Below are 25,431 nucleotides of genomic sequence, written 5' to 3'. Positions count from 1 at the left end.
ACAATATTATGTGAGCATATTTTCCATTCCTTGTCATTTAAAAGGCAGCTCTTACATGGCTTCAATTTTAGGGCAATGCTATATACATATTGGTCATATTAGTACTAATGGAACTTAATTATATGCCTGGAGGCAACAACATACATAAATACATTATCTGGGAAAAATATCAGTTTTCACCTTTATTTGGATTGAACAGAATAATTTATTACAGGTGAACTTAACTCAATTCTACCTAGCAGAAAAAAAAAGATGTCTAAGACTCACAAATCTACTTCTTCACTCCTGATCTGTCTCCTTCAGCCCAAATTAAAATCTCAGCCTTACTGACATTTCCTTGTGGATGTCCAGCCATCAGCTTAAGCTCAACAGCCTGAGTCTGGGCTACCTCCTGATGAAGGATTCAGGAGGAAGAGAGCCTGATCCCTGGTGATGGGACTGCAGCTGTCAGCCCTGAGGCTGCGAAACTCCAACTGTTCCCTTTAACCCCGCCTCCAGGATGCAGAGTCCACCTTCTGCATGAGCCTCAGCCACCCAGGGCTGGCAGCCAGAGCTCTTTAAAAAACAAAAAACAAAAAAAAAAACCACACAGCTGGTGCCTCTGGGCATACTCCCACCCCTCCCTTGGGAGGCATGCCCAATAGTTTGAGAACCCCTGATTGAAAACATTTTAGTAATAATTAGCTGCAGTCAGCACACAGATCCTTTCTGTTGGTGTGGCAGGGTAATGAGTGGCTTTTTTTCTACATCTTCTAGGTGGCAACCCTAAGGATGGGGGCTAGGATACTCAAGCCGGGAAGCAGGAGAGAGGAGGGCCGCACCCACCTGCTAGGGAAGGAGATTAGATAGTCAAATATCAGAGGGTAGTCGTGTTAGTCTGTAGCTACAAAAACAACAAGGAGTCCAGTGGCACCTTAAAGACTAACAGATTTATTTAAGCATAAGCTTTCGTGGGTAAATACCTCACTTCAGATGCATCTGAAGAAGTGATGTTTTTACCCATCATGCATCGGATGAAGTGAGCTGGAGCTCACGAAAGCTTATGCTCAAATAAATTTTTTCACTTCTCCATGCATTCCCCCTCTACCCCTCCCCCCCAAAAAACAAAATAAAGCCACGGTTCCCGGGAGCAATTTCACAGAAACTGTCGAGCCCTGGCTGGCGAGGCCGGTCCTGGATCAGCTCCCCAACTCCCCGCTTCCACGAACCGCGCCACGCTGCAGCAACCCAGCGCCTGCGGCTCGAGCCCACGGCCCCATCCCAGCCGGCTACTCCGTCCTCTGGGCGGGGCCCGAACGAGGCTCTTCGCTCCGCACCTCCCGCCCCTGCAGCTGGGAGAGCAGCGGGGCGGAGTTGCCCCCGGCACGGGCCGATGCCCCCACGCCTTCCCAGGTCAGCGCCGGTTCCGGGCGCGGCTGCGGGGCGGTGCCTGCCTTTGCCTGGCCTAGCCCGCCCTGCCCAGTCTCCCCGCCGGCGCTGCCAGCCATGGCCGTCTCCAGCGCGCCGCCCCGCGCACGGGCTCTTCTGCAGCAGTGTTTGGCCTCCCGGCTGCAGGTGAAGCCCGCCGAGCCGGGCTCCGGGGCCGAGTGGGTGGAGGTAACGTGCGCAGCGGCCGGGCCATCGCGCCTCTCCTTCCGGGCTGCCGCGGCAGGGACAGCGCCTCTCTCCCGGCTGAGCCCGCTCGGCGCTTCCGCGCTGTTTGCCCCCAGCCCTGCTGCGCGGGGAGCAGCGTGTTTCCCAGGGAAGCCACGCGCCTGCCCGGCCTGGCTCTACTCCTTGGGGGCCGGTGTAACTTGGGCCACTGCGCTGCCTGGGAATGTGCGACTGACGGTGTACTGAGCATGCTCAGTTCATCTGCTGAAGCCACTGCCCTTCACCCTGCCCTGACACCCCTAGGATTCTGCTGACTGCTTTTGACAGAGGTTAAAAAGTGGCAAAGGGGGCGGGGCGGAGCAGGGGGTGGAAATTTACTGGTCGGGGGTGGGGGGGGGGGTCAAGCAGCTGGAGGCAGCATTAGGAGGGGGGCTGAAGGGAAAATCAGGGATGGGGGGGAGGAGGCAGAGTTAAGCCCAGGAAGTGAGGCGCTGGCAGAGGGTGTCAGAGGGCAAAACCCGGCCCAGGCAGGGGCCCAGGGGGTAACAGTTACCCCAGTGGCACTGAGACACCAGTGCTTTGCAAAACAGTTTGTTGGGGGCGGGGGGCGAGAGGCTTTTTTATTAGAACAAAGTGGCTTTTTTGTCAGGCGAACTGAGCATGCTCAGTAACATGTGCTGAACCCACTGGCCTTCACCCTGCCCTACTAGCCGTAAAAATCTGCTGACTGCTATTTACAGGGGTTAAAAAGTAGCAAAGGGGGCAAATCGGAGAAGGGGGGTGCCCAGGGTCAGAGCAGGGGGTGGAAATTGACTGGTTGGGGGGGGTCAAGCAGCTGGAGACAGGATTAGGAGGGGGGCTAAAGGGCAAAATCAGGTCTGGGGGGGAGGAGCAGGAGTTAGGCTGATGGTGAGGCGCTGGCAGAGGGTGACAGAGGGCGAAACCCGGCACAGGGGGTAACAGTTACCCCAGTGGGACTGAGACACCAGTGCTTTGCCAAAATGGTGGGGGGCAAAGGGGCTTTTTTTTTTCTCCTCTCACAGACAGCACCTCTCAGCATCGGCTTCCCAGAACTGGGTTCTTAAAGGCACAGGGCTGCGTTCTTAAAGTCACAGGCATTCCAATGCCTAGTCAGCGCATCTCCTCTTTGTCTGATCTAACCTACTGTGGCTATGTCGACACTACAATTTTCAAAGCGCTGTCGCGGGTGCCAGTGCTCCTGGTAATCTACCTCAACGAGGGGATTAGCTCCGAGCACTGGGAGCCGAGCCTGACCACACTAGCGCTTTAAAGCGTTCAAACTTGCGCTCGGGGGCAATTTTTCACACCCCTGAGCCAGCAAGTTAGAGTGCTTTAACTTGCCAGTGTAGATAATCCCTGAGACCTAATTCAGTGAAACATTTTATATATATTCCCGTAGAAACAAAGAATCCCTTATCACTGTATCTGAATGCATAGAGTCTCTAAGCAGTTTCCCAAGTTGTTTTATCCGCTGCTGGGGTTCCCAGAATTTTTAATTCTAATTTTTTCTTCTCATTTTAAGAGCAGATGTTTATTCTGTTGGATCATCTGACTTCCATTCTAACTGAATTTCTGGCCTATTGTCAAAACTTTGTTTTGAGTCAGTCCACCAATGGTGTAAATATTGGTGGTCAGACCAATCCTCCGCCTAATCTAGTATCCTGTCTTGTGACAGTGGCCAATGCCAGGTGCTTCTAAGGGAATGATCAGACCAGGCAATGACTCATTGAATTATCCCATTGTCCAGTCCCAGCATCTGGCAGTCAAAGGATGGTTTCGGGACATGCAGAGCATGGGCCTGCATCCCTGATTATTGTGACGAAGTGGGAATGTTTTTCATGTTTCCTCTGAATATTGTAGGGGTGCCTCAGTTTCCCCTTGGGGCAGTTGCTATAGACCTAACTCCCTCCCCTTTTTGCAGCTCCATCTATGCATTATATGCAAGGGCTGTCATGCAAGAGGCCTACAGGCCTGTATCCTGTAAGACTTGGCTTGAGCTAAAGCATTGACGTATGCTAGGCTGTGGCACTTGACACAAATAATGGACTAGGCCAATTTCTAACTAAATAAGAACCAAGGGGCCTCTGAAAAGTCCCTAGCTGTCCCTTATATGCACCCTCCACCCTGCAAAAAGTCCCTAGTCAAAATGCTGCCACAGCAAACTGCAGATCTTGATAATGACAAGGTGCATCAGCACTTAGTGCTAATTACGAAGATGTTTTTCTATTTTCCTTATAAGGCTTTATTAATAATGCTTGAGTGGTGGAAAATTACTAATCGGTTCGGCTTGAACATGGACCTACATAAGACTGGTGTTATAGGGGCAGGGCAGAGAAAAATCAGGCTGGCACCTGCGCGTGACCATCTCTTTCTCTCCCTGCATGCTTGTACTCCATAAAAGGCCTCAGACTGTTTGAACCAAACAGAGGGTGTGACTCGTTTTCCACAACACCCTGTGCATTTCTTAAGTCTCTAGGTGGTGGGATAAGAGGATGTAATTGTTGCAGAGCAAAGGGCCAGTGTACATAAATGGCTGACGCTCTGTCTCCTGGCAACTGATGGCCTGGGCCCTTTCACCCTGCAAGGTGATAGCTAAAGGTGTTGGAGAACAAAGGAATCGGGTCCCCGGGAAAGGGACAAAGCCCAGAGGAGGAGAGGCTGGAGAGTGAGTCAGTTTGGGGCTGGCTGGGGACGTGGACTGAAGTGCAGATGTGGCAGTTTGGCTCACTGCCCCCCAAAATGGACCCGGCTGAGGGGTCCTGTTCTCTGTACCTACAAGCACTGTTTTAGACCGTGTTCCTGTCATCTAAAAAACCTCTGTTTTACTGGCTGGCTGAGAGTCACATCTGACTGTGAAGTGGGGTGCAGGACCCTCTGGCTTCCCCAGGACCCTGCCTGGGCGGACTTGCTGTGGGAAGCACATGGAGGGGCAGAGGAAGCTGAATGCTCCAAGGTCAGACCCAGGAAGGTAGAAGCCGTGTGAACTTCTTGCCCTGAAGACAGTCTGCTCACAGAGAGGAGACTTCACCAGAGTCCTGACTGCCTTCGTAGGGAGCAGTTCCAGAGCATTGCCTGGGGACTCCGTGACAATTATCTTGGCTAATAGCCAATCTACTTATCCTGAGGGACTGATCTAATTCTTTGTTCAACCCATTCATAGCTTTTCCTTTGAAAATATAATGAACACACATCTACAACCCGAAGATACCTTTACAACCACAAGAATTCTAAATTCATGAGTTATAAACCCTCCAGTCAAGAAATTTTAATAAAGAAATTATATCTTTTTTTTGTGCCTCTTTGTTCCTGAGCCTGTAAGGTGCAGTAAGGCCAGTTCCAATGCCTTGAGCCTAAACACCTGAACGAATCTTAGTTTACCCTCATACTGTTCCTGTTACCTCTGCCAGACATTTCATATACCTAAGGCCATATCTACACTTTAAGTGTGGGTTAATTTAGTTATGTCAGCATAGAGTCACTACTGTTACCATGTCACTTGTGTGCATGCTTCCTGGACTCCTTGCCTCAGCAGTCAGGGTACTCACCAGAAGCACTTGTACAGATTCAGAGTGAGGTGCACCATGAATAGATATCCCACTGTCCACCCACTACATTTTGGGAAGCTTTGGTTTTGCAGTGTATGCTGGGTACCAAACAGGTCAGAGAGGGGTGGTTATGGCCATGGGATCAAACTTCTTATAATGCATTGTTAACCATCCACTAATTTTATATGTATCCCATACATAAATGTATACATAATGTTTACACCTTTTTTTCTAAACCCACTAACCTGCCTGGCCCTCCTCCCTGTCTGCCATCTCACACAGAATCATGGAGTTGCATGGCTCTGCACTATTGTCATGAGCGTTTTCACCCAAAGGTGCATGCTCCTTTAGTATTTGCAGATCAGCAAACATACATGTGGGGTGTGACATTATACTCCACATTCTTTATGAAAATATGCTTATGATATGGATATGACACAGCTACTATATACTTTATGCAAGATGGCTGATGTGGGGTATCATTGCAAAACTTAAGACCTATTGACTGTGTTTATCCAATCTGTGTGCATGTAATGTTTGTATCTGAGGCTAGAAATATTGACTATGTATCTGTATTTCAAATGTGCTCTGTTGGATGAGGCCAGACAATGTTGGTGGCTTATTGAAGGAACGCACAAACGTATAAAGATTACCCCAGGAACTGTGTGGAATAGAAACCTCTGAATGATAGTGCTATACAATGGGGACTGCTTGACCAAGATCAGATACCTCTACACAGTGGGTGCTGTTTGACCCAGGTCACAGCAAAAGAGCCTTCCAGAAAGTAGGGAGGAAGAAAGAAAAGGTGGACAGTGACAGCCTACAAGAACAACTGGAAACACCTGAGGTACAAAGACTGAACAGTGAGAAGTGATTGTCCCAGCAATCTGGATGATGGGAAGAGACAGACACTTCAGCTCAGCATACTGAGAACGAGAAGGATCTGACATTATCACCCACTGAAGAACAGTCCAGTTGTGTCTAATATATCTGGTGTCCCCATTATGCAGACAGAGGCCTTTTTCTCACTGCTAATAAAACTAATGAAAACAACACAAGACAAGTGAACTTTTAACAGTGAAGACAAAGGCTGAAGAAAATGTCTCAAAAATTAAATGAGAGAGCAATGAGGTGACATGTGAGTACCACAGTTCTGAGTGTCATTTTGGTGGTGATACCTCTTTGCTCCTTAAGTGCATGTAACAGTGACAGAAGTGGAAGTCTGTATAAAGCACAATGGTAGATTGTCTCCAAAAATGAGTGAAGTTTCTTTCCACCCAAAGTTCCATAAAGAGGCCAAGAGACATTTGGAACCAGTTACAACTGTCTCCTAGAGAGCTGCTTCCCTCAGAACTTTGGCACATGCGTCTTGAAAAAAAATGGTGTGAGCACCCATCGCTCGGGGGCTGTTCGTTACAGAGACAGTCAAGGTTGCGGTTATCAGGGCCTACGTTTTTTTATAGTTCATGATTTTTTCCTTTTCCCGATGTTACTTCCCTTAAATAAATCTGTTCGTTTGTTTGTTTGCAAAAATAATTTCTGTATCTCTTTTGTCCACTACGCCACACAAGAGAGGTGGGAGGCACAGCAACTTCTATCTAACACCAGGTGATAGATCCAGAGGGGTGAAAATATCTGCCGCTGAAATCAGAATTGTAGCTGGACTGTTTACTCTTGAGTTAAGAGGGGAGGGACAGATAAAATGTTATACAGATAAAACTACACAGGATCGTTTCAGGGGACAAGGCAAGATGCCACGTTTATTATGATAGCACAATTTGATCTATAACCAATAGCTAATACCTAATACTTAGACACATACACACCCAATTCAAATGTTCTGCAGCTGCTGGATAGTTACCGGTCCTGAATGTAGCTTGAGTATGTAGCCTGATTTTGCAGCTTGGGTTCGTACTCGTGGCGGCTAACTGGCCAGGAAAGCCGAGCACGAGGAAGGGCTGGGTCTCTGTCAGGCATGCACAGATGCCACTCGATGTTGGCAGCAGAATGTTACCCACAGTCTTCCATCTCACCCACTCTTTTTTATAGGCTTTTAGTTTGAATCAAGAGTCTATAGGTCTTGCTGTGTCATGCTGCCTCTGGGTTCGGTGTGATTGATCACCCGTCAATTGGACCTGTCTTTGATCTTGCTTCAATTGTACCTTTGTTCTTTTCTTTTGGGGTGGACTCTTCTTACTTTGTCATGGCTGTTGTCTGCATCTTCAGTCTTTGGTGTTTGCACTTAACTTTATCAGGACAGGCTGCGGCTGGAGGTTGATTCCATTATCCATGCAGACCTCATTCACACACCTGAACTAAGTTAATGAGGTTACAGCAGGGTTTTGCAAAATGGAGTAAGCATTTTTAAATGGGGTGTTAGTTACAATATGGAATCTTATTAAAACAAGTGTAATGAACAATTTAGAATGTTGGGAGGCAAACAGGAGTTACAATGTTAGAACAGTGAAGTTTGGTTTGTTCATTTGATACAAAATAAAGTCATATTAATAATAGTAATTAAAGAAAAGAAACAATTTCATAGATTCAGCTCTACATTGACCTGCAAATGACCCTTCAATCCAGAGGTATTGAATGAGTCACACTTCATGTAATTGTCTCAAAGCTATATAATTTTTTTGAAACAATCTGAGCTGGTGGTTTCAGCATCCAACAGAACATACCACACATTACAATTAACATGAAACTTATCAGAATAAAGAAAAGAATAATTGGGTGTAACAATTTTTAAAGTTGAAGACCAAGAGGGGCCCATCCTTTAAGAATATTACACCAATGGTGTGTTATAATTTGTTCTGCTTGTGCAGATACTCTTTATATTTCAGATCCCTGATGTAAATTAGCCAAACTGCGTGTCTGAACCTGGGCCTGTGTGATTTCAGTCAGTTGTATAATTTGGTTATTTTTCTTCATTAGTTTGTAAACGCTTGTCCAACTGACCCACAAAGAAAAGTTAAAGTTTATAATATTACTGGTATCCAATGTGTTAGTTCTTTTATCCTCATGAGTTGGGAAGTAATAGGTTAAGGTGGGAGTTTTTAACATAGTTATATTACACATACATTGCTCTACTGGTGGTTCTTGCCACAAAAGCTCCTCTAATCCCATGGCACTGTAGCAAGGTCAAGACTCAACGGGCAGCACCTCCTGCTGGTCGTCTAGGGAATTAGCTCTCCAGTGTACAGAGCGCCTCCTACTGGCCAGTGTCTCACCTGCTGCTGGCACCTGTGTCCCTACCAGACCCCGGTGCCCTTCACCTTGGGGTGCTGCCCCCGCAGTAACCCCTTATTCTGGATTTCCCCTCCCAGGGGAACCCCCAACCCTCTAAACCCATCTTGCCTCAGTGGCTACTGCCAGTCATCATCTAGCCCCCGCTCACTGGGGTAGACTGCAGTGTAATGGCCACTCATCACTGGCAAGGGGTTAGGACCTGCTGCCTTTGCCTATCCCTGGGCTGCCCCTCTACAGTCCCAGTACCTTTTCAAAGGCCTTCATCAAGGCCTGTTGCCTGGGGGTTTAGCAGGCTGGAGCTCCCTTTGCCCTTCACTAGCACTGCTCTACTTCAGGTACCTTACTCCCCTTCCCACTCCAGGGCTAGAGTGAGACTTCTCCAGCTTCTGGCCCACAGCCCTCTTATCAGGGCCAGCTGGGCCCTAATTGGGCTGACCACAGCTGTGTACCATCCAGAAACATATGTAAGGAAAAGGTTATTTTCATGTTCTGTCAGCAAAGGAGTTAAGATTGTCATATCTTTAGCTCATACCCAGTCCATCTCACTTTCTGTTAGCATAATAGTTAATGTTGTTCAGAACACCACAAGGCTAACAGGTATGGCCCTTCGCAGCTCTCAGGAACTGCTAACGGTAGGAATTCACTGAGGCCATCTGATGTAGTTGATTCCTACAGATAGCAGTCTCACATACCAATGGTGTGAGAAAGTGCTGTCTGTAGGAATTAGCTTCATCACATTGCAGTGTCACAGGTAGCACATCCCTATAGTTTTCAGCAGCAACAGGTCCAACTTTGCTAAAAAAGGTATTTCAAGCAGTCGCACATGTAAAACCGACTTGATAGCTTTCTTTAACAGTGTAAAAAGCCTACACGCAGTAGATGTGGTATATCTTGCCTTTAGTAAGGCTTTTGATACTGTCTCCCATGACCTTCTCATAAACAAACTATGGAAATGAAACCTAGATGGACATAACGATAAATAAGATGGGCATATCGAGTGGGGCTCTTCAGGGATCAGTTCTGGATATGTTTCTATTCAAAATCTTAATGATTGAGATAATGGCATAGAGAGTACACTTATAAAGTTTGTGAAAATTTAAGGTCTAGAAAACATGACCTATGAGGGAAGATTGAAATATAACAGTTTTCAAGCATGTACAAATAAAGTAGCATCTTTTTACAAAAGCTGTTCCTTACAATCCATATGTATTGCTAACTGCTACAGGTAGCACATTTATACATGTAGCAATTTCACATAAACTCATAGTGCAAGAACCTGCTATCTATAGGCATTTGCTACATCAGGTAGAAGTTTAATACAATAGCAGTTTCTTACAATCTATGCTTATTGATAAGTGCTACCGGTAGCACATTCCTACACGGAGCAGTATCCTTCATTACACTGGCTTCCCTGGTGCAGTGCCACGCAGAACAGGGAAGCATTGGGCTTGTACTGTTCTCCCTTTCACCCCCAAGCATCCCATTGCGAATGTGCTACTCCCTCGGCCGTGGGTGACTCTGGACCTAATTCTCCACTGCTTTGCCGCTGGTCTATCTACTTAAACCTGTGCAATCTGTGTGTAAAATACCATCAGCTATACACCAGCAGAAGTACACAAGGATGAATTAGTTCCACTGTGTGGTATTTATTCTATTCAGAACTGTTGGGTTTTCCCCATTATGAGTGGCTTTTTCAGATATAAAATACAATTTGGGAATGTCAAAAAAAGTGCATCCATGCAGCATTTGGAAATGTATCGTGGGATATTCCCTACCAGATAAATGGTTCATTAGTATCTGAATACTCTGTCTCTAGCAGTGGCCATTACCTGATGCTTAAAAGAAAAGTAACCTTTACAGACATATACCATATAAGTCTGAATCTAACAAGCTTCAGAGCACAACAGGAGATGTCTTATTTTGTTTGTTTTTGTCTGATTTGTTTGTTTTTGTGCTTAGTTTTGATTTTATTCCAGATAAAAGGACAGTGGTTTTAGATTGTATCAGGGTGGATGGTTTCGAGTAACTGTATATTCAATAAGAATTTAGCTTTGAAATTTAGTTTTGAAAAACTGTATTTTCAATAAGAATTTAGCTGCTATAGCAATAAAGAATCTAAAAATAAATATAATACTGTGCCTTTTCAGCTGTGTAATGCTATAGGTTTGAATGAAGGGTCAGGTGTAGCATTGTGAAAGTACTGCAAGACCCTGTGGTGATATGTGTTATTGTCAGTGAGCACTTTTGCTAGATTAACTCAGGTGTACAGGTCCCAATCATTTTGTAGCCTCTAAGACAAGATTGCTGAAACACAAAGTCCAAAAAGGTGTGGCATAGGCACTTAGACAAAAAGAGAGGTAGAAGTGCTCACATGTTTAAAAGACATATAAATTTAAAGACAGAGTTAAAAGTAAATTCATGTTCTATACCTGCCCCTGAATTCACCCGCTACCAGTTTTTGTTGCTTTAGAATAATTTTACAACTGCTTTTAAAATGTTTCTCTCCCCTTGCAAAAGAACCACATAAATAACAGAGAAAATAAGGCCCTCATACTGCAATGTGATGTGTGCAGGCTGACCCCTGCAATCATGTAGAGCACCACTGAAATTGTTGGGGCTCTGTGGGTGCAGAAGTCCACCTGCATGAATCATATTACAGAATCAGCATCTGAGGACAAGGGAAACAGCAAAATTGGCTAGGCACAAAGTAAATTAACATAAATATTTTTCTCTTATCATTCCATTATAGTAATCTTAGGGATTTGTTGTAACAAGAATAGATAAAGTTTCAGAGGGAAATATGATTGTTGACTGTGTCCTTTTACATATTCAGAAAAGAGGGATAAACTACAGTATGTTGTGATTTAAACCTTTCCAAGAATGTTATGCTGTTTAAATAAATCTCTTATTTCAGGTTTTAAATTATTTAACCTAAATCTGTGAAAGAGCAACATCCAGTAAAGGAATTTGCGTGAGAAATTGTACTATATAAGCTAGCAGGTCCCTTCCAGCCATAAAGTGTATTTTCAGTGATCACTGCTCTTGTATCTTCCCTAGGCATTTCACTGGTATTTCAAGATGAGGCAAAAGCCAGTCACTCCACAGCAAAAAGTATGGAAAGAGCTGAATCCCTTAGCATAACATTTCTTTAGAGGGCAGTAATGAATTTCTGCTTTTGTGTTTTCTTACTATAATGTTACCACTTACATGCTCTCCAACACAAAAATAAAAAAACTACGACCCAGTAAATTATTACTAACACAAAATTTATGTTCTCCATAGTTTTAAATATTCTGTCATGATATTAGTCTCTGTGTTTAACAATCTGAGAGTGTTTTTACAAAACTGTGATGTGATTGAATATTATGTTAATGTCTGGAGGTATAGGACATTACTAAATTAGCCATTACCGTGATTATCACATTTCAAATGAAAAGTAATTCATATTTAAACTGAAAGTGACTTATTTGCATGTTTGACAGGAGAAAAGCTTTGGTTATTTTCTGCCTTGAAATTAAGTAATCAAATCCATTAGGTATGAATTGTTTCTGCTGCTTATTTTCATTTCAGAGCATCTTTGAATACACAGTGTCACCATTCATACCTGTCCATGGCTTGTTCTCCATTAAGCCCAGCCTGGTCACGTCCCAGCATATAATGTCCCAGTGTCTAGTGAGTGGTTGGCCTCTAGGTCAAACTCACCTTGGTTATTTTTACATTATTTTCTTTGCTATCCTACCATCTGTTTGGCTTCTGCAGTGTGCCTACCATTGTAATCTTTTTGATTGTAGTCAGTCCTATACCCTGATTTCAGACCCTACTCTCTAACTTCATTTGTCTTAAAATCATTCCACTTTAGAACTGCTTCTTTCAAAGCACTGTCATCTCTGTTGTGTCCCTAGTCTTCTGATGTCTATTTCATGTAATGCAGCTGCTTCCAGACCATGGAGTAGCACTGTTAATATACCAGTTTGATAAATTTTCACTCTGGTACCAAATATAATGCTTTCATCAGTCCATAAGTTCATTAGTTCCTGTGCAGCACTTGTGAGTATGGCACATCTCTTTTTAATCTCATCCTTCACGGAACCACCAACGCTGATCAAGATTCCTAGGTACATATAAGATTCTGTTTGTTCCATGACTCCACTACTGCTGCATTTAAACACTCATTCCCTTGTCTCTTTTCCAAGATGCAACCACTTCGTCATCTTGGCATTTATTGTAAGGCCAAGTTGATTACACCAGTTTTCCAATGTAGCAAAGAGTATCATCGTTAATTCAAATGTGTCTGCCAGTTGTTGTCCTCTGTATAGGTTAAGGAGTTTAAGTAGATTGTCCAATCTCATGTCCTCCAATTCGGGTAATAGTCCTAATGTCCAGTTTAAGAACATGATGACAAGTGACAGTGATTTCATGCCCCTTTGTCTTACACCAAATTTTTACTTAAACCAGTTGCTTAATTTTCCACACTGCAGGAGTCTTCATACATAGCTATTGTAATTGTAGTGATCTCATTTGGAACTTGATATGATTTTGCTACTTTCCATAATGCTTCCCTCCAAACCGAATCATATGCCTTCATGCACTCAATGAAAACAGCAAACTCTTTAATCCCCTTTCTCACTTTTTCCCGTCAACTATTGGAGCATGGATATCTGATCAATGCAGCATTGGCCTGTTCCTTGCCTACTACTTACCCTTTATCTGTTGAAAATTACTTTCATCATGATTTTTCCCAATACTGACAATAAGCTTGCACCTCTATAATTATTTGGATTGGTAAGATCTCCTCTCTTTAAGATTGTTACTATTACCTTTAGCTAGTCATCTGCCATCTCCTGTTGCTCCCACAACTAATAACGTTTTTTTCCTAATTTTGTGATAGCACTTGTCCTGCCAACTTTTACCAACTCAGATGTTATATTGTCTATTCCTATTTTTAACTGTTTCACTGTTCTTTCTATATCTTCTTCTGATGGTAATTCAGTGCTGATATCCGTTCTGCCTTACCAGCTGCCTTGTTCATCTAGCACATTTAGGATGCTTGCAGCTGAATGATCTGCAGTGCTTAGCACTTTATCAAAATGCTCCTTCCATACTTCCGGCATGACTTGAGTATTTTTTGTCAGTCCACCAGTAGCTTATTTTACTGCTTGCATGTTGAGCTGATGTTTCCATGCAACTTACCCTTTTTGTCTATTGTTTTCATATCTTGTTTTCTTGATGCCTCCTCGAGTTATTGAGCCTCTTCTTTTCAAAACTATTTCTTGTCCAGTCTTTGTGATTTCTTCACCCCTTTGCATAAAGCTTTTACCTCTGCTTTTCCAGTAGTCTCGGCTTGGTTACACTTTTCCTGTAATTTTCTTGTTTCATTGCTTGTTCAGCTTTTCCTTGTTTGCTTACGCCTTCCAGCAGTTCTTCTGCTGTATTTTGCATTGCTTTCTTGTATATTTCACATCTGGTCTGCAGTGACATTTCTTCATCATTACAAATTAACATTCTGAAACATCCTCCAAGCATCACCTTGTATGCTTCCCTCAGAGAGCTACCCTTTAATTTGTCAAGATCAAATTTGGCTCCAGTTGCACCCATCTTTTTCTTGGACTTTAACTTAATCTTAACTTTTGTCATTAGTAACTCATGATCACTGCCACACTCAGCACTTCTATAGAATCTAACCTCCAACAATGTTTGACTATGCCTTTTACTGATAATAATGTGATCAATCTGGTTTTTGATTTGACCATCTGGTGAGTTCCATGTAATCTTGTGCATGTCTTTGTGAGGAAGCCAAGTACGATCAATAATTAAATTGTGCATTTCATAGCAAGTTCTTAATCTTTCCCCATTATCATTTCCTGTCTTCATGCTATGTGGTCCAGCACTGTTCATTTGCTTACCATGTCTGCTACCAGCTTTTGCATTCAGATCTCCCATAATCAAAGAAATCTCATCTACATTGCTGTCTAGCTGCTGATAAAACACATCCTCCTCTTCCTCGTTTGCTGTTTCTGTTGGTGCATAACAGCAGATCACAATTATGCATAGTTTATTGTAGGCAGTAGTAAATCTTATTATGACAATCCGCTCAGACATTGGTTTCCAGCTGTTGAAGTAACTATTCTCTTGTTTCCTTGCTGTAGCAACACCATCTCTATGATTAATTTGCCCACTTGAGTGTCCAGAATAAAGGAAAGTGTAGTTTCCAGCTGTCAGCTTTCCTGTGCCCAGCCAATGTGTCTCCCATATGGCAGCAAGGGAAGCTTGTAACTTCCTTAACTCCTCCACTATGAGCTCAGTCTGGTCTGGAGTCAATAGAGTTCTAATGTTCCGGCTCACAATATGTGTAATATATCTAGCTGTTATCCAAAATCCATGACCCACTTCCATTTGTTAGGTCTGGGTTGAAATCTGTTTAGTTTGGTTTGCTGTTCTGTTTCTATAACAAGTGAGTTTCAGGTAAAATGGCTTGTTAGGCCAGCCCACCGTATCCAGTTCATAGGAATGTCTTGTCATAGCCTTCTAGGAACAGATATCAGAAGTTCCACCCTAATTTACTTGCATTCCAAGGCGAACGATCTTGGACTGCTCAGTTTTGAAATCAGGGGTTTCCCATCTCCTAGACAGACTTGCTTGAAGAGGCTCTGAAATTAAATGAGTTTTCCATCACCCAAATACTCTTGTTTCACAGCATCTTATTCCGTAACCCCTTCTGGGTTTCCCCCATTCATCATGCAGTGGACTTGTCTCTGTGCCATTGGATCCCAGCATGAGGAAGAATTCTATATCTGCTTTTAATTTTAGCCTGTGTATTAATATATTGTAAATTGCAATTAAATTTGGGTTAATGTACAGATAATGGATTGTCTTAATTATATTTGTAAGTACCATACAGATATATAAACATATACATAATACTTTTCTTCTTCTTTTTTTTTTGTGTGCAATCTTTCGTAGATCCAAAGAGGACTGGTTATCTACATATGCTTCTTCAAAGGAGCCAGCGAGGAACTAATTCCAAAAATGGGTATGTTTTATTATTGGTATTCTTACAATAAGGGATAAGCAAAAAACAATGGGCTTGTTTATCCAGCAGCTAAATGCATGAAAAAGCTACAGAATCAGGCCCAGTTTGAGGACTGACTGGAGAGAGCAATAAGAACAATATCTTTCAAAAGAAACTTTGTAAATGAGAACCTGTAAATTGCAAAATTTACTCCACACTGAAATTATTCGGAGCTGGTAATTTTATTCTGAGTTCTACCTTGTATCTCCCCAGTCATGAGTCTCCATTGCTGTCCTCCTTTCAGTGACTGTTTTGGCAGTAGCTCTGTATAGAAGCTCCCTGCCTGTGAGCCGAGTTTTTCTTCCTCAGTCCATTTGACAGGTGTCTGCATCTCATCTTGTGTCCATGCACTAGTGGTGGACCCTGTTGGAAGAATGGATATATTCAATGTAAACTGATTTTATTCTGGTTAATAACTGTAATGGGGTTCTCTCACTATGAGGGTGCCTTCTGGCTGCTCAGGGGATTAGCTTTGTTCAGATCTGACACCCTCTTCATCATTTTCTCTCACCACGGTCCATTTGGTTCTCTGGGACTCACTTTGCTCCCTCTTTGTGACTTGGCCCTCTGCCCAGGTCATTATATGCATTTCCCCTTCAGGGTGTATCAAAGTGTCTCAGGATTGACTGTCAGGATAATTCAGGACTATCCTCTAATTCAGACTGTCCTCTAATTCAGGACTATGCCAGTGGCAGGTAGTGGAACCAGGACCCACCCACTACTGTGTTCCAGTACAAGGACCTTCTGATCCGTAACCACAGTCTGCTTATTGCCAGACCCCATTACTATTTCCTGTGCTCCTTCCTATATTCTCTTCTAGTTCCGGCCCCGCAAGGTTACTAGTGGAGCACCCTCTTATCCCTGTGGCTATTTCACTTCTTTCAGGTTCTTGCCGGAGTGCCTAAGGGTACGTCTACAGTACGAAATTATTTCAAAATTATTCTATTCGAATTTTCGGAAGCGATTTTATACATTTGGTCTTCTGTGTCCCCACTAAAGTGCGTGAATTCGGCGGAGTGCGTCCACAGTACCGAGGCTAGCATCGAATGTCGGAGCAGTGCACTGTGGGTAGCTATCCCACAGTTCCCACCGCCCATTGGAATTCTGGGTTAAGCTCCCAGTGAATGATGGGGCAAAAACATTCTCGCGGGTGTTTCTGGGTGTGTCGTCAGTCGCTCCTCCCTTCGTGAAAGCTATGACAGACAATCATTTCGGGCCTTTTTGGCGTGCAGATGCCATACTGCTTTCAGCAGACGGTGTACCGCTGCTCTCCTGCTCTCGTCTTCCTACGTAATCTCTAGTATCTACTCTTTTTCTTCCTCATCAAACACTTCTGCTGCCAACTCTGCTCGGCCATCGTGAACTGAGCAGCACAGCTTCCGCCGCCAACTCTGCTCTCCCGCTCTTGCCGCGCTACTGAGCTTCTCCATGTTGTCTGTCCTGGGCTCCTGCCTCCGTGAAAGCTACAGAAGACAACTATTTCCTGCTTTTTTGCGGCTATCATGAACCGAACAGCACCTCTTCCGCTGCCACTCTGCTCTCCTACGTTTCGCGCCTCTTTTCCAGGATTACCTGTGCAGGCGCCATAGCCATGGAGCCCGCTCAGATCTCCGCTGCAGTTTTGACCATTGTAAATACCTCGTGCATTATCCAGCAGTATGTGCAGTACCTGCAAAACCGGCCGAGGAAGCAACGACAGCGCAATTACTATACTGATGAGGACATGGACACAGACATTCCTAGAAGCACAGCATGTGGCAATTGGGAGATCATGGTGGCATTGGGCCAGGTTCATGCTGTGGAACGCCGATTCTGGGCCCAGGAAACAAGCATAGACTGGTGGGACCGCATAGTGTTGCAGGTATGGGATGATTCCCAGTGGCTGAGAAACTTTCGTATGCGTAGGGCCACTTCCATGGAACTTTGTGACTTGCTGTCCCCTGCCCTGAAGCGCAAAGACACTAAAATGAGAGCAGCCCTCACAGTTGAGAAGCGAGTGGCCATAGCCCTGTGGAAGCTTGCACAGCTACCGGTCAGTCGGGAATCAGTTTGGAGTGGGGAAATCTACTGTGGGGGCTGCTGTGCTGCAAGTAGCCAATGCAATCATTGACCATCTGCTATCAAGGGTAGTGACTTTGGGAAATGTGCAGACCATTGTGGATGGCTTTAATGTGCTGGGGTTCCCTAACTGCGGCGGGGCGATAGATGGAACGCTTATCCCTATCTTGGCCCCGGAACACTGGGGCGTCCAGTACATAGACCGCAAGGGATACGTTTCCATGGTGCTGCAAGCACTGGTGGATCACAAGGGACGTTTCACCGACATCGACGTGGGATGGCCAGGAAAGGTACATGACGCTCGCATCTTCAGAAACTCTGGTCTGTTTGAACAGCTGCAGGAAGGGACTTACTTCCCAGACCAGAAAATTACTGTTGGGGATGTTGAAATGCCTATAGTTATCCTCGGGGACCCAACCTACCCGTTAATGCCATGGCTCATGAAGCCGTACACAGGCACTCTGGACAGTAGTCAGGAGCAGTTGAACTATAGGCTGAGCAAGTGCAGAATGGTGGTAGAATGTGCGTTTGGACGTTTGAAAGCACGCTGGTGCAGTTTACTGACTCGGTTAGATCACAGCACAACCAATATTCCAATTGTAATTGCTGCTTGTTGTGTGCTCCACAATATCTGTGAGAGTAAGGGGGAGACTTTTATGGTGGTGTGGGAGGTTGAGACAACTCGCCTGGTGGCCAGTTTCACACAGCCAGACAACAGGGCGATTAGAAGAGTGCAGCAGCGCGCGCTGCACCTCAGAGAAGCTTTGAAAGCCAGTTTCATGACTGGCAAGGGTACGGTGTGACAGTTGTGTTTGTTTCTCTTAAAGTTACCCGCCCCCTATATATATGAAAGGAAATAAAGTCACAATTGTTTAAAAACCATTCTTTATTATTTGTTGCACAAAACATTGAGAGAAATCAGAAGCTAGATGCGGGGGGAGGGGGTGTATTGGGTTAGGAGGGCGGAGGAGGAGGGAAGGAGAAGTCCAGAAACCAAATCAAAATTTCAGCTATGCCAACTTTCTGCTGCTTGTGCAATCCTCTGGGGTTGACTGTGTGGGTCCCCGTAGCATCCCCCCTGCCCAGTGTTCTTGGGCATCTGGGTGAGGAAGCTATGGAACCTGGGGAGGAGGGAGGGCGGTTATACAGGGGCTGCAGCAGCAGTCTGTGGTCTTGCTGCCTTTCCCGCATTAGATCCACCATACAGCGGAGCATGTCAGTTTGCTCCCCCATGAGCTTGACCATAGCATCCTGCCTGCTCTCATCACGCGTGTCCCTCCTCTCTTCATATTCCTGTAACGCTTTACGCAACTCCGCAATTGTTTGCCTCCACACATTCAGCTGGGCCCTCTCAATGTGGGAGGACTGCATGAGCTCGGCGAACATGTCGTCCCGAGTTCGTTTTTTCCGCCTTCTAATCTGGACCAGCCTCTGGGATGGAGTAGATAGGGGCCATGTTGAAACATTTGCACCTGCTGCGGGAGGAGAAAAAGGGAGGGTAGTATTTTAAAAGATACATTTTAGAGAACAAAGGGGACACTGTTTCTCAGTGAAACAGGCAATTCATAGTACACAGCACATGTTCTTTCTGTACAAGGTCGCATTTTGCCTCTTATACTGAAGTGCCTGCCACTTTGGTGTGAGTAAGCCATCACATGCAGCCGGGCAACAGAACTCAGCTTGCAGGCAGCCATGGTAAGCCCTAGGAGCACACAGCGTTCTGCGTCTTCCGCATTCATTTCAATGCTTTCAAACTGCTGGGCCCCCTTTCCCATAGCAAGCAATGCCTGGTGGGTTTGCCATATAAAAGGAGGACCTGCGGGCTCTCTGGGATGATCGCTTCACACAATACCCCCCCCCCCCGACCCCCCAGCGCGTGGCTCCGATGAGGCTCTGAGCAGGGATGAGCCCTTTAAACTAAATACGAACAGCCCAGCACAGCTGGGTTTCCCCCCACCCTCCACCACGTGGCTCTGATGAAGCTCTCACTCACCAGAAGTGCCTTCTCCAGGGTCATGATCCGGGAGCCTGCCTTGGGAGTGGGGGGAGGCTATTGGCTCCAGCGTTAAGAATAGTTGCTGGCTAGGGGGAAAAACGGATTCCACACTTGCCGCCTGTGCACTGTCTTCCTCCTCCTCCTTTTGTCCTCCAAAAACTCAGCCTCCTCGCTCCATGCTACTCCCCCCTTGCAGGTGTCCGCGGACGTGGTGGGGTAGTGGTGGTGTCACCCCACATAATTGCATGCAGCTCAAGGTAGAAGCGGCATGTATGGGATTGTGACCCAGAGCGCCCGTTCGCCTCCCTGGCCTTTTGGTACGCTTGCCTGAGCTCCTTGATTTTTGTACGACACTGCTCTGTGTCCCTGGAGTAGCCTCTTTCCGTCATGGCGCTGGAGACTTCAGCGTACGTATTTGCGTTTCTTTTTTTGGAACATAGTTCTGCCATAACAGATTTGTCTCCCCAACATGCGATGAGATCCAGTACCTCCCGTTTGGACCATGCTGGAGCTCATCTGCGAATCTGGGACTGCATGGTCTCTTGTGATGGTGGACTCTGCATGGTCGCCTGTGATGGTGGACTGTGTTGATGGTCACCTGTGCTGATGGTGACCAAACAAGAAATTCAAAAGTTCCCGGGGCTTTTACTGCCTACTTGGGTAGTGCATCGGAGTTGAGCGTGTTGTCCAGAGCGGTCGAAAGGGAGCATTCTGGGATAGCTGCCGGAGGCCAATAACGTCAAATTGTGTCCATGGTACCTGTAACCCGGAACTGCAATCTTGATTTTAGCGCTACTCCACTTGCCGAGGTGGAGTACAGAAATCGGATTAAAGAGCCCTTTAAATCGAAAAAAATGGTTTGGTCGTGTGGACGGAATCAGTTTTATTTCGAAGTAACTCGGTTAATTCTGAAATAACCGCGTACTGTAGACCAGGCCTAAGCACACCTCCCTCCTCCCAGGTAGTGACTGCAGACTACTTCCCCTGCAGCCTCCTTTTGTTCTCAGCCTGCTGGTTTTGTACCAGCCCAGCATACACTTGTTCACCTGAGCTTCATCTTCTAAGGGCTTGGCTATCTACCCTAATTCTTCCCCAGGGGGAGCCTGTTAGGTTAATTAACCCTTTCCCTGCTACCTTAACCTTTTCAGGTGAGGTGTGGAATGAATACCCCATCACAATAACATGCTAGCAAATCTAATACATTATGATCATATGGTTCATAATATGTGTGGCATATTACTTATATGGATGTTAAGGGAATGACTTGGATCCAAGATGGAGCTGAACATCTAGGGAAAATAACCTTTCAAATGACACATGGCATGACCTTCAGTTCCTAATAAATTAGGAGTATTTTAATACCAACCTGACTGTATATTCAGGATATTGAAAATAATGATGTACCGTGAGCCAGCAGAAGGAGTTGGGTAGAATTATTTCCTTCCCTTTTCTTATCAGAAATATTAGGTATATAGTTGACAGCATAAGTCTTAATATTTGCCTTAGGATGGAGATGCTAGGAATAAGGTCAGTTGGTAATGGTGTTTTTTCCTCTGTCACCATCCTATGCATCCTTTATTTTCTGTTTCATTTCTTCACTTTCCCTGTTTTTAGAAGTAGGGATGGATTACCCATGCATTACAATTATCTCTTTGCTTAGGAGCATTTTTTGCACAATGGTGATATATGAGCAGTTTGACAAGACTGTGTGGTCACAGAATATTTCAAGCTATTTGCTAATGCTAGCAGAAAGACCCCACTGTTGAAAAGCACAGATGCAGAATTGCTGAAGAGGAATTCTGTGGAATTATCTCTCTTAGGTCCTGGGTTTTGTGTGGGAGGGCATGAAGTTTCTGTGATCCTAAAAAGAAAAGGAGTACTTGTGGCACCTTAGAGACTAACCAATTTATTTGAGCATGAGCTTTCGTGAGCTACTCCTTTTCTTTTTGCGAATACAGACTAACATGGCTGTTACTCTGAAACCTGTGATCCTAAACTAAGTTTAAATCTTTGTGTGTCTTAAAACAATATAACACAAAAGAAATGTTGTGCTTGTGAAAATTCCATGGGGCTATCACTGGAGAACAAAATACTTTTTCATAGCAAAACTGATACATCCAGGGCAGCAGCAGCAGCAGTACAAGTTTCCCCATACTGCCCACTAACATAATCTGACAGTGATTTAAGGAATGGCTCATTCTTTGTGAGCCATTCAATCCTTGTCCTTATTGGGACTCCAGTGACCCGACAGGTTATTTCTAGGGCCCTATCAAATTCACAGTCCATTTTGGTCAGTTTCACGATTTTAAAAGTCGTAAATTTCATTATTTCAGCTATTTAAATCTGAAATTTGACGCTATTGTAATTGTAGGGGTCCTGACCCAAAAAGGAGTTGTGGGGGGTCACAAGGTTATTGTAGTGGTGGTTGCTGTACTGCTACCCTTACTTCTGCGCTGCTGCTGGCAGCAGTGCTGCCTTCAGAGCTGGGCAGCTGGAGAGCGGTGGCTGCTAGTCAGAAGCCCAGCTCTGAAGGCAGAGCCACCGCCAGCAGCAGAGCAGAAGTAAGGATGGCATGGTATGGTATTGCCACCCTTACTTTGCGCTGCTATGTGAAGAGCTGGGTCTTCAGTTAGCAAGCCACTGCTCTCTGGCCGCCCAGCTCTGAAGGCAGCACAGAAGTAAGGGTGGCAATACTGCAACCCCCCCGCCCCAAAATAACTTTGCACCCCCCCTGCAACTCCCTTTTGGGTCAGGACCCCCAATTTGAGAAATCCTGGTCTTCCCCATGTAGGCACAGTGTCTGTTTTATTATTATGCAATTTTTCTAGTAGTACATTTTCCTTATGTGAATTTTAAAGTTATTTAAAAGACTATCTGGTTTCTGGATCATAATCCCAACTGTATCTCATTCAAACATTAGCCCTCAGAGAAATTTACATGGGTTTGGAGAAGGATGATATGGGTTTCCCATCCTTGTATCCCATGTGTGGGGTGCGGGAGAGCAGGGAGAAAAGAAATGAGGGGATGATCTGTTCTATAATAAGCATACTATGGAAAAAAGGGTATAAGGTAAATGGAATTCTGATCGCCTGTTTGTATATATTATGGGTCAAGGATGAACTCTACTTTTGGCCTCTCCCACAGTCTCTTTGTGGGCACCTGTTTCAAGTGACAGACCTACAACTACGCTTCTCTCAGAATGGAGTCCCACATTCGCCTCACTTCAGATGGGATTGACTATTCTACACTACCCCCTGTTTACGAGCCATATTTCCTCAGCAGGCCCAAGAGGGTTTGGCTCAGACTGTTGACTTCTCTCTGGAAGTTTGTGACTAGTGTAAAATTACACTGACTCCGGACAGCTACTTCAAAACAAGTATTATTTATTGGTCTGGGGTATATACCAGAGAGAAAAGGATTAAAAATAACAAAAGCCTGCACATGTATTCTCTTACCTGTACTTAGCCTTTCTTTGTCATTTTAAGTAGGCCTCACTTAACCCAAGCAACCCCAACACTGGGGCTTGGTGAGATAAGTTTCTGCGTCTCTGACAGGCTGACTCTCGAATCAGTGTCCCTTAGGCTGTCTTTTATCCATTTCAAAGTTCCTTTGTTCAAGAGTTCCTGCCTGAGGATCTCATGAGATTTCCATCAGGGCTCCTGAACCTAGTTAAACTGGTTTATGCACTTCTTCACCAGAGGGGGTCAGAGGTTGTCTCCCCTTAGTAGATTCAGTGTATTGGCCATTTGAACACCAGGCAAAGCCATGTTCCTGGAGTCCTGGGGAAAGCTGGAGCTGGAATTAACTGTCAGGGTTCTATAGAGTTAGCCACGGCACAATAATCATCAAGTCCACAGATGTATTAATAAATCAAGTTAATACAGATATCTCCTATGTTCTTCACAATATACAAAGACAGGTTTCAGAGTAACAGCCGTGTTAGTCTGTATTCGCAAAAAGAAAAGGAGTACTTGTGGCACCTTAGTTTCCACAGTATGCATCCGATGAAGTGAGCTGTAGCTCACGAAAGCTCATGCTCAAATAAATTGGTTAGTCTCTAAGGTGCCACAAGTACTCCTTTTCTTTTTACAATATACAAAATCTTTCTTCAGTATGGAAAGTACTAATCTGTGGTTAATATTAACTGTATGGAGATATAATATTTGCCTGGTATGCATTGATTGATTAATCAGCTTTTTTTCACCTTAGAATATAAATTTCTCTTCACAGCTCTGCTATCTAATTTGATTATTAAAGTTCAAATATAGACATTGTAATGAACCATTTTAAAATGTTTTATTTGAATACATTCTCTTAGCCATCCTGGCAGAAGTATTTGTTAATATATTGCTTTTCACAGTTATAATAGGTTTAAGGTTAATTTTAGACACACAGTACATTTTTTAATATGTATTTTATTTGATTTTTTTTGTTTTGCAGTTAATACACTGTTGAATGTTAAATTAAGTGAAACTGAAAGTGGAAAGTATGTTTCTCTTCTGGATTTACCAGGCAACTTATTAATAATACCCCAAGCTACGCTGGGTGGTAGACTGAAGGGAAGAAATATGCAGTATCATTCCAACATTGAAAAAGAAAAAGGGATGGAGCTTTATTCCCATTTTGTAACATTGTGTGAAAAAGAACTGGCTGCTAATACGAAATGTGCTGAAGCAGGTGTTGTTGTTAAGTATGGCACATATGGAAACAGACAGGTGTTAAAATTGGATACAAATGGACCTTTCACTCATATGATTGAATTTTGAAAGATCAAGTTTATGTATAGTATTCTCCAACAACTGTAGAATTTCTCATTTATAAGTGATAATGTGCTTACATTGATTGGAATGTGAAGAAACAGAAATGTTATTTCAGTAAATTTACACAAGTGTTGTCCAGCCCATGAAATACATTGATTATTAAAAATGAGTCTGACATTCTCATGTGTCTTATCCATCTGTGTATCTGAAATATTTTGTTGTTAATGATTACTTAAGATTCATTATAGTAAAAATGTGTAAAGCAGAAGTTCTTTTTAAATATATTTCAGATGAGAATAATACATATTTTTGTTGCTTTAAAAAAACATGAAGAAAGGTTTAAGTTCATTCGGAAGTAGATTAAAAAAATTTTGGAAAGGGGGAGCCTGCACAGAAGGGATCAATTCCCTGGGTTCAATTCTCCATTCCTCTATTGATGTAGGCAAGTCACTTAGCCTTTCTGTTCCTCAGTTCCCCATCTGTAAAATAGTAATAATAGTACTTCTCTATTTCACAGAGGTGTTGTCTGAATAAGTATATTAAAGATTGTGACGCATTCAGACACTATAATAATGGGGACCTGTCATAAATATAAAGGGAAGGGTAACCACCTTTCTGTATACAGTGCTATAAAATCCCTCCTGGCCGGAGACAAAGTCCTTTTACTTGTAAAGGGTTAAGAAGCTCAGGTAACCTGGCTGGCACCTGACCCAAAATGACCAATGAGGGCACAAGATGCTTTAAAATCTGGAGGGGGGAAAAGGCTTTTGTTGGTCTGTGTGATACCTTTGCCGGAATAGATCAAGGATGCAAGCCCTCCAACTCCTGTAAAGTTAGTAAGTAATCTAGCTAGAAAATGTGTTAGGTTTTCTTTGGTTTGGCTTGTAAATTCGCTGTGCTGGAGGGAATGTGTATTCCTGTTTTTGTGTCTTTTTGTAACTTAAGGTTTTGCCTAGAGGGATTCTCTGTTTTAAATCTGACTGCCTGTAAGATTATCTTCCATTCTGATCTTACAGAGTTGTTCTCTTATTCTTTTTTTGTTCTTCTAATAAAGTTCTGTTTTTTAAGAATCTGATTGGGTTTCTAGGATCCTAAGAAACGCAAGCTGGTCTGTGCTCAACTTGTTTATTCTCAAGCCTC

The 25,431-nt window shown here is 44.1% G+C and overlaps 1 protein-coding gene across 4 annotated transcripts; it reads left to right on the top strand.

Moving 5' to 3' along the window:
- The first annotated feature begins 1,250 nt into the window (after window positions 1-1,250).
- On the top strand, window positions 1,251-24,470 carry DTD2 (D-aminoacyl-tRNA deacylase 2). 4 transcript variants are annotated; one of them, XM_037900565.2, is made up of 4 exons: window positions 1,251-1,596; window positions 11,466-11,519; window positions 15,369-15,438; window positions 23,972-24,470. In XM_037900565.2, exons 1-4 carry the CDS (start codon window positions 1,486-1,488, stop codon window positions 24,295-24,297), a joined length of 561 nt encoding a protein of 186 aa, XP_037756493.1. In that variant the 5' UTR covers window positions 1,251-1,485; the 3' UTR covers window positions 24,298-24,470. The 4 variants fall into 4 exon arrangements, with proteins under 4 accessions (XP_037756493.1, XP_037756494.1, XP_037756496.1 ...); XM_037900566.2 differs by having other exon boundaries at window positions 1,252-1,554; XM_037900568.2 differs by lacking the exon at window positions 11,466-11,519 and having other exon boundaries at window positions 1,278-1,554.
- The last annotated feature ends 961 nt before the right edge of the window (window positions 24,471-25,431 follow it).

Source organism: Chelonia mydas, chromosome 6 (assembly GCF_015237465.2).
Source record: "Chelonia mydas isolate rCheMyd1 chromosome 6, rCheMyd1.pri.v2, whole genome shotgun sequence".
NCBI lineage: Eukaryota > Metazoa > Chordata > Testudines > Cheloniidae > Chelonia > Chelonia mydas.
The sequence above is the reverse complement of the archived record's forward strand: the minus strand, read 5'-3'. Positions and strand labels throughout refer to the sequence as shown.